This window comes from Canis aureus, chromosome 3, assembly GCF_053574225.1.
Source record: "Canis aureus isolate CA01 chromosome 3, VMU_Caureus_v.1.0, whole genome shotgun sequence".
Taxonomy (NCBI): Eukaryota; Metazoa; Chordata; class Mammalia; order Carnivora; family Canidae; genus Canis; species Canis aureus.
In genome coordinates, this window is record NC_135613.1 from 13,105,557 (window position 1) to 13,120,935 (window position 15,379).

The 15,379-nt window shown below is 43.8% G+C and overlaps 1 protein-coding gene across 1 annotated transcript in view; it reads right to left on the reverse strand.

The window, feature by feature from the left end:
* Positions 1 to 5,165, reverse strand: part of FA2H (fatty acid 2-hydroxylase) — a 45,251-nt gene extending 40,086 nt beyond the window's left edge. Inside the window, exon 1 of the mRNA XM_077890480.1 lies at positions 4,827 to 5,165. Within this exon, the coding sequence (XP_077746606.1) occupies positions 4,827 to 5,096 (270 nt within the window). The 5' untranslated portion in view covers positions 5,097 to 5,165. The remainder of the gene's footprint in view (positions 1 to 4,826) is intronic.
* Positions 5,166 to 15,379: the final 10,214 nt, after the last annotated feature.

Here is a 15,379-nt window from a genome sequence, read left to right on the forward strand (position 1 = left end):
AAGGCAAGAAAATGGATTTTTCCAAATGCTGACTCACTTCTGACTTCTGAACTCTAGAACTATAACAGAATACATCTGTGTTGCTTTAAGCCACTGAGTTTATGGTGATTTGTTATATCAGCCACAGAAAACTAATGCAGGTGGAAAACTAAAGGACGTGGTATCGGGAAGCCAAGTGAAGAAAGTGAAGAAAGTTCAAGGAAGGGGAGTGGGGATTGCATCTAGAGCTGCTGCCAGAGGAGGTGAGGTAAGGTGTGAACTGGTGACTGCGTTCAGTGAGGCAAAGGTCCCGATGACCTTGGTAAGGGTAGCTTCAGCGGTGGGGTGGGACCTCTGAGTCCTCCTCCACCTAGATGCTCTACTCCATCGAATTACTCAAGTCCTGAAGCTCTGCACGGCCAGACCCCCCAAAGGCTGGCAAAGCCCCCCGTGGTAGTAGAGGGGGACTTCTCAGCCACTCAGAGATGGATGCACCTTGTAGGATTAGGACACAGCACCCAGAACATCAGAGTTATCCCAACAGCAGTGGCTGGGGAGTTGGGGTTTGCCTTCCTCCAGGGTCTTCTCAATTGGAGGGCTTCTCTCCAGAGGCAGGGCCAGATGTTTGCAGGTGGGAGGACCTCCCGAGGCCTGCACGTGTGAGATGGGGGAAGGACGAGCCACCCTTTCACAGTTATTAGCCTCTTGGTGGCGGGTTTGGAGTGAGGGGAGGATTTTGGTTGGACTATGATAAAAGCTGTAGCTCTCTTATTAGACAAATGTACAACCAGGTATATTTTACACACAATTTCATCTCATTCACCAATCCCAGAAAACGATCCACAGAACACCAGGTTTAAGAAGCTCTGCTTTTTTTAAAAAAAAAAAAAAAAAAAAAGAAGCTCTGCTTTGTATGTTTTCCAAAGTATGATATTTACTCCACTGATGGTACCCAAGATGATCCTAGGGGATACAAGGGATGAGCAATTATCTTAATAGCTCTCCATCTGTTTTAAAGTGCATGTAAAACTTGTGATTGCACCGGTATTATTGGCTACGGTGTAAAAAGTGAGTCTACTTAATGATAAATATTAAGTATGTTCAAGTGGTATACCAATTCAGAAAAAAAACTCGACAGTGATTCATGGATGACCCAAGTCTGGGAAACACAGACTTGGTCCTCCCACAGACCTTGGGAGGATTTGAACCTAAAGTTCTTTCCTTTCTTATTTATTCCTTTTAAATGCCAGTTGCTGCGCAGGCTGCCTGGGTGGCTCAGTCGGGTTAAGCGTCCAACTCTTGGCTTCAGCTTGGGTAGTGATCTCAGAGTTGTGAGATCGCACCCCACGTTGGGCTCTGCGCTCAGTGGAAAGTCTGCTTGGGATTCTCTCCCTTTGCCCATCTCCCTGCCCACATGCCTTCTCTCTCTCTTTCTCCCTCTCTAAAATAGATAAACAAATAAAATCTTAAATAAATAAATGATGGTTGCAGCTCAATAAATGGGCCTCACACCCCACTAACAACATGAGCTACAGTTGGAAGAACACTGCTCTTACCTGAGCTTGGAGTGAGGAGTTTGCTTGCCCCCCCACCTCCCCCTCAAGGGTCAGGATAAGAAGAAGGCTTAACTTCTCTGCTCAGCCATAGCTCTCTCACTCGCTCTAGGCGTGCAGCTCAGCTTCCTCAAGTCCAAGACCACAGCCACAGCAGACCTTGTTTCATCCTGACAGTATGTTGGCTCAAACGAGTTTGACTTGTTTTGTGTTTGTGTGTGCCTTTGTGTGAGTGTGAATGTGCGTGCAAGAGTACCTAGGAGTGTGTGAGGGGGTGTGACAAATTGGGGAACAGGGGAAACCAAAGGCACCAGGGCTTCTCCCTGGAAATTTCACAGCAGAGCTCTAGGACGCCCCCCTCCAAGGACTACACTGGGGAAGGAGGACTCCTAGAAGGAGTACTACTCAGAAATGAACTCCAGGGGTGCCTGGATGACTCCTTTGGTTAATCATCTGCCTTTGGGTGGTCAGGTCATGATCCCAGGGTCCTGGGATGGAGCTCCACATTGGGCTCCCTGCTCAGCAGGAGAGGCTGCTTCTCCCTTGGCCTCTGCCCCTCCCTGCCCTGCTCATGCTCTCTCTCTCAAATAAATAAAATCTTAAAAAACAAAGAAAGAAAGGAATTCCAAACAAATAGAGCTGGTTCCGACATTTCCCTTTCCCGTCACCCCTCCTGGTCTTTTCATTATAGGAGCTGGGCTCTAAGCTCTGCAGATGTCAACATCTCTGATCTAGCAGGAAGAGAGAAGGGAGGTGAAGAAAGCAATATAAAGGTTGCTGGAAGGGCTTAGCCAGAAAGGAGGACAGAAATGTCTCCGGTCAGGCTGTAAGGAGAGGACTTCTCTCTGTACAGGATATCCCATTCCAGATTTCTCCTCTGGCTACCTTTCTCCCTCAATTTAAAGACAACGCTATACTAGTTTCCAGAAGAGAAATCTGTAGACAGAAGCTGACAGGCAACTGTAGTATTGGGTAAGTATGGCTACTGGTCAAGTTTGAGCCATGGTGTAGTAAATGCGTTGCTGGTTTTTAGTTTTTCCCCCACATCCTCAGATTGGGGCCCAGATATAAGGATGCCTGCAACATGGCCACATGGGGACTCTTGGGGTAACAGGTGAGTGTAGGGGTAGGAAGCAAATATGGTCTCCATATTCTCTGAGTCCTCCCTGAGGGTCAGGTAAGGCAAAGCCAAGCAAAGCCAAAGCAAACCATAATGTGGTGAGCAGAGCTGGGAGGTGGAGCCATCTAGGGCAGCTGGCCTGGGGTGATCCTCGCTATCTGGGGAGAGAAGCCACACCCTAAGGCTCCTGTTTATAGTACGCAGCTACAATGTAGGATGGTTCCCATTAGCCATCACAAGCCTGGAAATCTCTAGTCATCTGGTCCCAACGTCTCGTTTCCTGCACTCAGCTGTAGTTATATCTAAAGCTAAACCTCTGCACCTTCAGCATGACCTGAAACCAAACACCAACTTCCAAGATTAGTTGTGCTCCCACTGCAGAATGCTGAGCCCTGGCATTTTACCTATGAAATCTCCCAGTTTCAAAACCCTCTTCACTCCTTGGTCTCAGCCACCTTCACCTCTTGCCCAGGCTATGCGGTAGCCTCCTGCATGGTCTCCTCACACCCAGCTGGCTCCCTCCATTCCTTCTTGGCACTGAAGCCAGGGTGTTCTTCCAAAGATGCAAATCTGACCACAACACACCCCTGTTCAAATCCCTTCCCTGGGTTCCTGTCGTTCTTAGACTCAAGCACCAAATCCTGCCCATAGCCTAGGAGGCCCTGCATGATGTAGCCCTGGCTGATTTCTGGCCTCCTTCCCCTTTGGTTTTATTTCTGTCCCTTAACTGCCAAGTCCTTACCCTTCAGAGCCTTCTTCACACATGCTGTTCCCTCTGTCTGGAACGCTCATCCTGTCGCTCTTCACCAGGCTAACCCTCTAGTCATCATTTAGCTCTATGTGCATATGTCACTTTCTCAAGAAAGCTCTCCTTGAACTCCTCACCTCCAAATCCACATTCTGATAGTATCAGGTAATTAATTACTGTGACATTAGAATATTTCCTCATTACCCTGTTAGCTCCATGAAGACTGTATTGGTTGGCACCTAGCTCGGTGCTGACAATCATTAAAGGACAAAGGGAGTGAGTGAATAAATGATTTAAGTATTAGACAAGATGGTCCTGTGGGGAGCCACCAGGAACAGTGAGAGGCAAGTCCTTTTATCCAAAGTCTAAAAACACTTGTTGGGGCCACCCTGAAAACAGGAAACAACTGTTGGCTTAATGCCCAAGTATGATGATCCCACTATCATCAGTTCCACAGTCAAACCTGGGGAAGGAGTCAGTTTGCCTCTGGCTCAGCCTGCCTGGAGCCCTGTGGACAGGGGCAATCTCCCACATCCACAGATCTTGTGATGGACACAGCATCCAGTTTGGAGTCAGATACATTTGGCTTTTCCACTAACTAGCTCTTTGACTGGACGAACTGCAGAGCCTCCCTGAGCCTCAGTTTCCACATCCTAAAATGGGGATAACAGAACGTACCCCAGGATCGGTGGGAGGCTTACATAGCATCATGAGGCTGCCCTGCCCAGCAACATGCAGTTCACAGTGCTAATCCTCGCGCCCCCCAAACACCAGCTTACCCCTGTCACTTTGCTCTTTTGGATACTTATGCCAGCATGCAAGACAAGAAATACAGGGAGGTCGGAGGCATGGGAGGACAGAGTCCATCAGAGACACTGCCCCAACCTCTCCACCTACCCAGGGAAGTCCTAGTGCAGACTCGGACAGCACTAGGAAATCCAAACTGGCTGAGAAGGGTGACTGATCTGTGACTTTCGGGAGCAGCAGCAGGAGGGGAGGGCAGCTGAGGTTGGACGCTCTTATCCAACAGAAACGAAGAATAGCTGCAAAGAGCAAGAGGCTGATAAGGGAACAGGAAGGAAAGACTGAGAGTGTGAGGGGCTCGTAAAAGGCGATCCAAAGAGTCAGATGGCAGAGGCTGCAGAAGCAACAAGTGGGAAGGAGGGAGTAACTGGGGAGGTGTAGAAGTAGCAGATAGAAGAGGCTCAGGTCGGGAGAAACGCTGGAGAGGAAGGCCAAGTCCGGGGGGGGCGGGGGGGGGGCGGGAGGCGGGCAGTGACCTGTTACCTGGAGAGAGGGAGAAGTGAAGGTGAGAGTGCAGGCTGTCACCTTGGGCCCTCCTAGAGGGCAGGTGTACTGGCTTGGGGTGAGTGGGGGGGGGGGCGGCGGGCAGTGTGGGGGGGCGGTGACCCCGGCCCGGACCTACCTGAGGGTCTCCTTGCAGGTCGCCCACGTAGTACTGCTCGAGCCAGAGGCGCGCGTTGGCCGAGTGCCGGTGCGGCGGCCCGTCCAGGTCGGCGCTCACATCCTGGCCGGCCCGGGCCCGCAGCAGCTGCTCGCCCCCCGGGTGGTGCCGCAAGAAGCCGGTGAGGTCGTAGAGGCGGGCCCCGCAGCGGACCCAGCAGGCGCCGGCCGCCAGGCGCCGCTGGACCTCGGCCGGGGAGAAGGAGACCGCGGGGGGCGGCGCGGGGGCCATGGCGGGAACCGGAGCTCGCAGCTGGAAGCCCGGACTCCTGCTCCGAGGCCGCGCGGCTCTCCTCTGACATCCCCCGAGCCCCGGCCGCCTTGACGGGCCGGCCGCCACCGCACCTGCTCATTTGCATGCCGCGCTCCCATTGGCCGCTCGGCCGGACGCGGCCCGAGCCCGGAGGCTCCCTCTTCCTCATTGGCCGAGGGGAAGCCCGGGCCACCGAGCCGGGCGGGCCACCCGCTGCGGGCCGCCGGCCAGGTGTCCCTAGGCAGGTAGAGGGCGCGCCCGCCAGGTGTGTCCCGTCGCAAGAGGAGAGCGAAGGGGACGGGCGGATGCAGGCGGAGCAACTCTTCCTGTCGCGCGTGGCTGCATGGACGGACATCCTCGGTGGCCTGATCGCTCCTGGAGTAACTCCTGGTGCTGCCGGTTGGGAGAAACCTGAAGTTTTTGATTCTCAAGCTCCAGGAGGGGGCGAGGGGTGGGGGAGGCGGGCGAGGACTAGAGTAAGGCGAGCGAGGCTCTGGGCTCGGGCGCCCCCAAACTCCGTAATCACAATATATAATATTTCAGTGTAATATTTTAAAAATCCTATCGTTACACAACAACCTGTGAATGTACCTAAGGCCACACTGTACACTTAAAAATGGTTAAAATGGTAAAATTTACATTATGTGTATTTTATCACAGTAACAATAGTTATTGCAATATGTAATAAAAAATTTCTTTTGAGAGAGAGAGCGCGTGTGAGCAGGAGAGGGGCAGAGGGAAGGGAGAGAATCCTAAGCAGGCTCCACGACCAGCACGGGCCTTACTGTGGCTCAATCCCCAAACCTGAGCCCACCGAAGGCACAACGAACGAGCCACCCAGGCGCCCCCATAATAAAGAATTTTTTTTTTCTTCTTCTTTTCAAGAATTTTTTAAGATTATGTTTTTGTAAATAAAGGTTTATTGGAACCAGGGCTAATAATGCAAGACAAGCAAGGTGGTAAAGTGCAGGGTTTGATCTTGTCCTTAGTACTTAAAATTTTGGTGTTGTGTTCATTGTGGGTTTTTTTTTCATTAATTCTGAATTTTTAAAATACTTCATTAAAATATTCTTTATCTTGATTATGAAGTTTTTTGGTGTGGGTGTAAATTTTGCGCCCTGAGTGACTACCTCTCTTGCAAAACACTAATCTCGCCCTGGGGGGAGGACCCTGAGGGTAGAATAGAGAATCCAGCTGGGCTCTGTCTCTCTCAGGAAAAGTTATTTTAAGGGTCACTCTTGTTTACGTTCTGGGACTGGGCACCTATGCCCAGCCAGCACTGCGAGAAAGCCTGGCCAGATGCCTCAAAGGCTACCACAACAATAGATGTGCCCAAGATCAGGATGGCTGTCTCTTCTTTCACCTTCCGGGCCTCTCCTGGGGCATCCAGGGAGTAGGCAAGAGTTGGGCTGAGTCTGTGGATCTGAACGGAACTGCTGTCCAACAGGCCTGGAGGCCTTAGGTCACAAATGTTGCTTTTCACAAGTGGTGAATGCATAGTCATCCTCACCCCATACACACACCTTCTCTGTTCCAAATATCTTGCATGTGCAAAAGCAGTCAGGCACATACTCACAGGTGTCCTCAGGTACTCCTTGTTGATATCTTTGTGGAAACTCTTGTTTGCATTTCTCACCATTGCCTTAAAGTATTAACTAAAGTTGAACAAGAAGTTTAAGGCACCTATTCAGATTTATAATACATTTCTTCCCATAGTAACTTCAGTTTGAGAAATATGACCTTACAGATATACTGTAGAAGGATGTATATATAATAATATTAATTGCAACACTGTTTATATATAGACTAGGAACAACCCAAATGTTCATCATAACAGAGGACTGACTAAATACTAACTGACGGTGGATTCAGATAATGAAATGCTATGTAGCCATTAGGAAGAATGAGGTAGATCTGTGTGTACTAATGGGGAATAATATATATATATATTTTTTTTTAATAATATTTTTTAAAAAGATTTTTATTTATTTACTCATGAGAGAGAGAGAGGCAGAGACAAAGGCAGAGGAAGAAGCAGGCTCCTTGCAGGGAGCCCGACGTGGGACTCGATCCTGAGTCTCCAGAACCACATCCTGGGCTGAAGGCGGCGCTAAACCGCTGGGCCACCAGGGCTGCCTTCCAGGACACTAGAAGTGGAAAACAACTGTATATTGTGTGCTAACAATTATTTTGCTATTTTCAATTCTTTAATCTTTACAAATATTTTGAATACAAGCAAAAGAGTCTTTGTAACTTTCAAAGCAAAAATAGTCTAACTCAATGAATTTGCCTCCCAATCCAGGGGCTGGAACATTCCAAAAACTGGCACCCCAAAACTTCCATTGCTCCCACTGTCCTGACCTTGGTGCTTATCCTTCCTTTGCCTTTTATTTTTACTTTTTATTTTTTAAAAATATTCTATTTATTTATTCATGAGAGCATGAATTAGAGAGAGACAGAGACAGAGGCAGAGGGTGAACCAGGCTTCATGCAAGAAGCCCAACATGGGACTTGATCCTAGGACTCCAGGATCATGCCCTGTGCCGAAGGCAGGCGCCAAACCGCTGAGCTAACCAGGGATCCCCTGCTTTTTAGTTTTAATATTTTATCACATCTATGTATATGCCTATACTATATGTTATTTAGATTAGCTTTGTTTTCAGTTTTATGAAAATCACCCAATACTGTATTTTGTTTTCTGTAGCTTTCCTTGTTTGACTCAATATCATTTTAAGATTTATCTCTGTTGCTGAGGGTCACTGTAGCTCACCAATTTTTCAATGCAGGGTCATATTCCGCTATATGAACTTATTTACCCATTTTCACATTGATAAAGTGATAAACTAATTCTAAAATGTATGTGGCAATATAAAAGACCTAAAATATCCAGAACAATATTGAGAAAGAACAAAGTTGCAGCACTTATACTTTCTGACTTCAAGACTTAAAACTACGTATTCAGGGTAGAACTAACAAATAGATCAATGCAACAAAAAAGTCCAGAACATACAAGGTCATTTTGCTCTTTTATTGAGATATAATTTATATACAGTGAAATTTGGCTTTTTGTAATGGTCAGGTTTGCTTCTCCCTTTGCCAATATCACACTGTCTTGATTACTATAGCTTTATAATAAATCCTGTGATCTGGTAAGCCTACTATCCATACCCTGTTCTCCTTGAAGAGTGTCTTGTTTTATCTTGGATTTTTTTTTCGTGTAAACTTTAGAATCATTTTGTCAATGTCCATGAAAAAGCCTGCTGGGATTATGAAGGGAATTGCATTGACTCTATTGATTAATTTGGAGATAATATGTTTGCAATACTGAGTCTTCCGATTTATGAATGTGAGCTAAATCTGTACTTATTTAGGTCATATGTAACATTGTTCCATAAATTTTAAAGTTTTTCCCATATGGGACTTACATATGCAAATTAATTCCTAAGTATACCTTATAGGGTTTTGGTTTTTTGCTATTGTAAATGACTTCATTAAAATAAGCAGGGGCAGCAGCAGAGGAAGAGAGAGGAGCGGGCTCCCTGCTGAGCAGAGAGCCTAATGTGGGACTCAATATGGGGCTCTATCCCAGGAGTCTAGGATCATGACCTGAGCCAAAGGCAGACACTTAACCAATTGAGCCAGCCAGGCGCCCCTGAACTTCACATAATGGAATCATACAGAGTATCCTCTTTTGTACCTACCTCCTTTTACTCACATTATGTTTGTGAGGTTCATCCATGTCTTGGAGTATAGTAATCATTTGTATGTTCCTATTGCTGTAGACTATTCCACTATATGAAGATGCCACAGTTGGGGTGCCTGGTGGCTTGGTGGTTGAGCATCTTTGAAAAGTGAATTAGGTGCGTCTCTTTTTTTTTTTTTAATTTTTATTTATGATAGTCACAGAGAGAGAGAGAGAGGCAGAGACACAGGCAGAGGGAGAAGCAGGCTCCATGCACCGGGAGTCCGACGTGGGATTCGATCCCGGGTCTCCAGGATCGCGCCCTGGGCCAAAGGCAGGCGCTAAACCACTGCGCCACCCAGGGATCCTAGGTGCGTCTCTTTTATTCTAAATAGGAGCTCTTTGTCAGCTATGGTATTGCAAATAGTTTCTACCAAGTGTGGCTTCTTTCTTTCTTTCTTTTTTTTTTTTACATTTTTATTTATTTATGATAGAGAGAGAGAGAGAGAGAGAGAGAGAGAGAGAGAGGCAGAGACATAGGCAGAGGGAGAAGCAGGCTCCATGCACCGGGAGCCCGACGCGGGATTCAATCCCAGGTCTCCAGGATCGCGCCCTGGGCCAAAGGCAGGCGCTAAACCGCTGTGCCACCCAGGGATCCCTCTTTTTTCTTTTTTCTTTTCTTTTCTTTTTTTTCTTTTCTTTCTTTTTTCTTTTTTTCTCCTTTCTTTCTTTCTTTCTTTCTTTCTTTCTTTCTTTCTTTCTTTCTTTCTTCTTTCTTTCTTCTTTCTCTTTCTCTTTTTCTTTCTTTCTTAGATTTTGTTTAAATTCAAGTTCATTAACATATAGTGTATTATTAGTTTCAGGTGTAGAATTTAGCGATTCATCAGTTGCGCATAACACCCATGGCCTTTTTTCTTTCTTAATGGTTTTGAAGAACATGCATTTTGTTTTATCATAAAGTAGTTTGATTTATCAGTCTTTTATTTTATGACTGGAGCTTTTTGTATCTTACTTAAGAAATATTTACCTGCCTCAAATAATAAATACATTCTTCTATATTATCTTCTAGAAGCTTTGTTGTTCTACTTTTCATATTTAGATCTCTAATCAACTTGAAATTGATTTTTGGAAATGGTATAAGATATGGGTCAAGATTCATTTTTTTCCATATGGACATTCAATTTGTTCAACAATGGCTATTGAAAAAAAAAAGCAGGAACGCCTGGGTGGCTTGGCGATTTGGTGCCTGCCTTCAGCCCAAGCTGTGATCCTGGAGTCCTGGGATCAGGTCCCACGTCGGGCTCCCTGCATGGAGCCTGCTTCTCCCTCTCCCTCTGCCTCTCCCTCTGCCTGCCTCTCTCTCTGTGTCTCTCATGAGTAAATAAATAAAATCTAAAAAAAAAAAAAAAAAAAAAAAAAGGAAGAAAAAAAAGCAGTCTTTTCTCCATTTCTCTGTGGTGTCAGTTTCTTAGCTTTCAGATCTATGCCATTAATATATTTGGTCTATTCTTTTTTTTTTTTAAAGATTTATTTTATTCATTCAGAGAGAGAGAGAGAGAGAGAGAAGCAGAGACACAGGCAGAGGGAGAAGCAGGCTCCATGCAGGCAGCCTGACGTGGGACTTGATCCCGGGTCCCCAGGATCACACCCTGGGCTGCAGGCGGCGCTAAACCGCTGCGCCACCGGGGCTGCCCCCCCCTTTTTTTTTTTTAATAAAGATTTTATTTATTTGTTCATGAGAGATATACAGAGAGAGAGAGAGAGGGAGAGACATAGGGAGAGGGAGAAGGCGGCTCCCTGCAAGGAGCTAGATGCGGGACTCCATCCCAGATTCCGGGATCAGGACCTGAGCCAAAGGCAGGCATTCAACCGCTGAGCCATTCAGGCGTCCCTATTTGGTCTACTCTTGAACCAATACCATACCACTTTAAGTATTATATACTTTTAATAAATCACAAAATCTGGTAGGATAAATCCCTCAATTTTGTTCTTCTTGTTCAAGATTATCTTGACTGTTCATGGCCCCTTTAATTTCCATGTAGATTTTAGAATCAGGTTTTTCATTTTCATTCTAAAAAGCTGATGGGATTTTGGGGCAACTGGGTGGCTCAGTCGGTTAAGCATCTGACCCTGGAAGTCAGGAACATGAATTCAAGCCCTATGTTGGGCTCCATGCTGGGCTTGGAGCCTACTAAAAAAAAAAAAAAAAAGAAAAAAAAAAAAGCTGATGGGATTTTGATTGGAATTGCACTGAATCTATAGGCCAGAGAGAATAAATAATTTCATGTTGTTGAATCTTCTAATCTGTCAGTGTGGTATATCCTTACATTTATATTAGGCTTCTTAATTTACCTCAGTGTTTTCTGCAACTTTCCATTTAGAGGCATGTACATTTTCTCTTAGATTTATTTACAGGAATTTCACAGGTTTTTTGCTTTTATATATATATATAAGGCTCCCTGCAAGGAGCTAGATGTGGGACTCGATCCCATATATATATATATATATATGTGATTATATATATATATATATATATATATACACACACACACACACACTTTTTGCTATTTTATATATATTATGTTACATATATTATAGCTAATATAGCTATATATAACATATATAGCTACATATAAAATACATAATGTAAATTAGCTAATATAGAATATATAGCTATATATACTATGTAATATATATCATACATAATACTATAATACATAATAGCTAATATTATAAATATATTATGCTATTATAATAAAAGTTGGCTATTATTATAATATTCCTGATTTGGTAACTTGGCTTTCTTCTTTTATTGACCAAGATTGCCAGAGGTTAATGAATTTTATTAATATTTTCAAAGAACAAAATTTTGGCTTTCTTGATTTTATAGATTATACCTTTGTTTTTTATTTCTTAATTGCTCGTTTTTTTTATTTTTAAAGATTTTATTGATTTATTTGAGAGAGAGGGAGAGTGTGGGAGCCAGGGAGGGAGCAGAGGGGAAGAGAGAGGAACAAGTGGATTTCCTACTGAGCAGGGAGCCCTGACATGGGACTCAATCTCATGACCCTGAGGTCATGACCTGAACCAAAACCGAGAGTCAGATGTTTAAGCCACCCAGGCGCCTCATTGCTACTTTTACTTTTATATTCCTTCCCTTCTATTATGTTGTGTTTGGTTTGGTGTTCTTTTTCTAAGTTCTTGGGATATATACTTAAATTATTGATTTTCAGCTTTTGTTCTAACATATGCATTTAAGCTATATATTACCAAAGTTGGTAAAATCTTCTACCATCATTGTAGGTTGTCTATTTCTCCTGTGGTTCTATAAATATTTGCATAACATATTTTGAGGCCACATTATTGAAAAAAATTCAAAGTTATGTCACCTTCCCAGTGAATTTGATCTTCTGTCATGAACAGAGTAAAACCTCTTCATCTCTTAAAATGATTTCTGCTTTTACATATATTTAATATTCCTATACCAGCTGAATTTTGGTTAGCACAAGCCTAGTAAGTGTTTGCTCCTGCTCTTTTTTTTTTTTTTTTTTTACTTTTACTTTTTCCATAAACGTATGTTTAGGCTTCTCATAATCAGTTAACAGTGGGTTCTTAAATGTTTTCGACTGACAGCTTTTGTCTTTTAAAGATTAGGAAGCTTAGGGGCACTTGGGAGGCTCAGTCAGTTAAGCATCTGACTCTTGATTTCGGCTCAGGTCATGATCTCAGGGTGGTGAGATGGAGCCTTGGGTTAGGTCCTACACTCAGTGGGGAGTCTGTTTGAGATTCTCTCTCTCTCTGCCCTTCCCCCTGCTCACGCACACATGCACATGTTCTCTTTCTCTCTCTCTAATAAATAAATAAATCTTTAAGAAAAAAAATCAGAAAGTTTAAAAAATTATTTCAAAGAAAAGTTGAATTCAACTTTCTGTAGATCAGTAGCCCCTTCCAGATTGCCTTATTTCTGTGAATGATACTACCACTTATCTAATCCCTACATAGGCAAAACCCTAGATCACCCAAAACCTATGCCTCAGCCTCCTCCTTGAAAAGGCATCTCCTGTAATTCTCATTTCCTTTTCCTTTTATTTTTTATTTAAATTTTTTTAAAGTTTATTTATTTCATTTGTTACGGAATCTCTATATCCAATGTGGGGCTCGAACTCACAACTCGGAGATGAAGAGTCACAGGCTCCTCAGACTGAGCCAGCCAGGTGCCCCTCATTTCCTTTTCATTTCAGAAACATTAAAGTTAAAAGTGACCCAAGAGAAGGAATATGGCTCTATCTTATCCTTTGATAGATGAAGAAAATAAGACCCGAGATCACACAGCTAGTGAGGAGGACGGCTGGGAGCCAAGTTCTCTCCCTCTAAACTTTAATATCCATTCTTCTATTGCCACTAGGTGTGAGCAATTCAAGGAGCCTTGTTGCCTATATGGTTGTTGCTTTGCTCCTAACAGAGCTTCCGACACTGGAGGTGCTTAGTACATATTTGTTGAAATTGAACTTCTTTCTGTAACTCGGATGTTCCCCTCCTGCTGAAACTAGTGCAATGTCCCTGACATTCTCTCTTCCTCCAAGCTCCACCCCTTCCAATTTATCTTCAACTCAGAGATTGCCAGAGGTTCCCTCTTGCAAAATCGAGGAGCTCCAAATTCAGTCTGGGATGCAAGCCCTATTTACCTCCTCAAACTCCTTCAAATGGCAAGATCCTTCTATCTCTCCACCTGGTTGGTCTGACCCCTACATACAAGGGCCACCTTCCCCTCGAGTCTTCTCGACATACAGTGTCCTGTACTGCTACCCAGGTCCTAACTAGACCTGAAGTGCTTGAATCTCTAGCACTTAGTATATAGGAAAGATCAACAGATATCTGCTAATAATTATGCCAGTAAAATATAAACAGACATTTGCCTCTAGCGTATGTGTGCACATAGAAAATATACACATACACACCCATTTTAAGCACCCATCTGAACACTAAACTGCTGATATTAGGATATCTGAAGATAATATCTTTTTATTCCACATGTCATTGAATACATACCTCATTCACTCTGGGACAAGCCCTAGGTTTTTTGTTGTCTGGTTGATTGGTTTGCTGAAGGCAGCATTGTGTCAGATGAAGCCTTATGTTTGGGTTTCGTTTCTTTGTTTTTTAGTTTTATTGAGATATAATTGATATATAGCTCTGTGTGAGTTTAAGGTGTCTGTATGATCTCACTTATATGTAGAATCTAAAAAAAAAAAAAAAAAAAAACCCAAGCTCAGAGAAAAAAAAATCGGATTTATGGTTACCAGGGCTGGAAGTATTGGTTTGTGAGTCAGAAGCCCTGAATCTACTTTGGGTCCTAACATTGGACCCAGTGACATTAGCCAGTTTCTTAAGCTACTGAACACTGAGCCTTTAGCTCGGTCATGACACCAGGGTCCTTGTTTATATTTCCTGCCCTTTTTTTTTTTTTTTCCTGAAATGAGCATGTATGGATAATGGGTTGAGGAAAAATAACCTTACTTAGATTAATACGTTTATTTATACAAGTGCTACACAGATGGGTTATTACTATATAAAAGTTTTGCAAGGGATAAAAATCAGATCAAGGGCTGGGGATGAGGGAGAGGACTGTCTATAGAGGGTCAAGAAAGATCTTTCTGTAGTCAATAGAAATATTCTAAGTCTTGATTTCGGTGGTGGTAACATGACTGTGTTTGTCAAAACTGCCTAGGGGGGGTGAATTTTACTGTATGTAACTTGTATCCCAATAAACCTGACTTTAAAGAGTTATATAATATATAAGTTTATACATTGAGTCAGGTAAGCCCTGTTTCAGTCATCACACCCCCAGCCCAGGCCCCCAATTCTATTTCCCGGACAAGAGGTAGCCACAGTCCACAATTTGGCATATTTCCTTCTGGTTCTCTCCCCAACCCCACCCTGTTCCACATATACTTCTTTTTTCTTTTTCAGGTTTTGAAGATTTTTTTTTAAGATTTTATTTATTTATTCATGAGACACACACACAGAGAAGCAGGGACACAGGCAGAGAGAAAAGCAGACTCCATGCAGGGAGCCCGATGCAGAACTCAATCCCAGGACCCCGGGATCATGACCTGAGCTGAAGGCAGATGCTCAATCACTGAGCCACCCAGGCATCCCAGGTTTTGAAGATTTTATTCATTTATTTATTTTAGAGAGAGAGAGAGAGAGAAACTGGGTGGGTAGGGAGCAGAGACAAAGTGAAAGAGAGAATCCCAAGCAGACTCCTGCTGAGCACAGGGCCTGATTCAGGGCTCTATCTCATGACCCTGAGATCATGACCTGAGCTGAAATCAAGAGTGAGACACTTAACTGACTGAGCCACCCAGGTGCTCCTACACTTTAAAAAACTCAACATATAACATTGTATTCATTTCAGTTATATGTCATAATGATTTGACATATGGGTATATTGTGAAACAATAAATTTACTTAATATCCATCATTGCATGTAATTACATTTTTTCCTTGTGATAAGAACTTTTAGGATCTATTCTCTTAGCAAATTTCAAATATATAGTATAGTATTGTTAGCTACAAT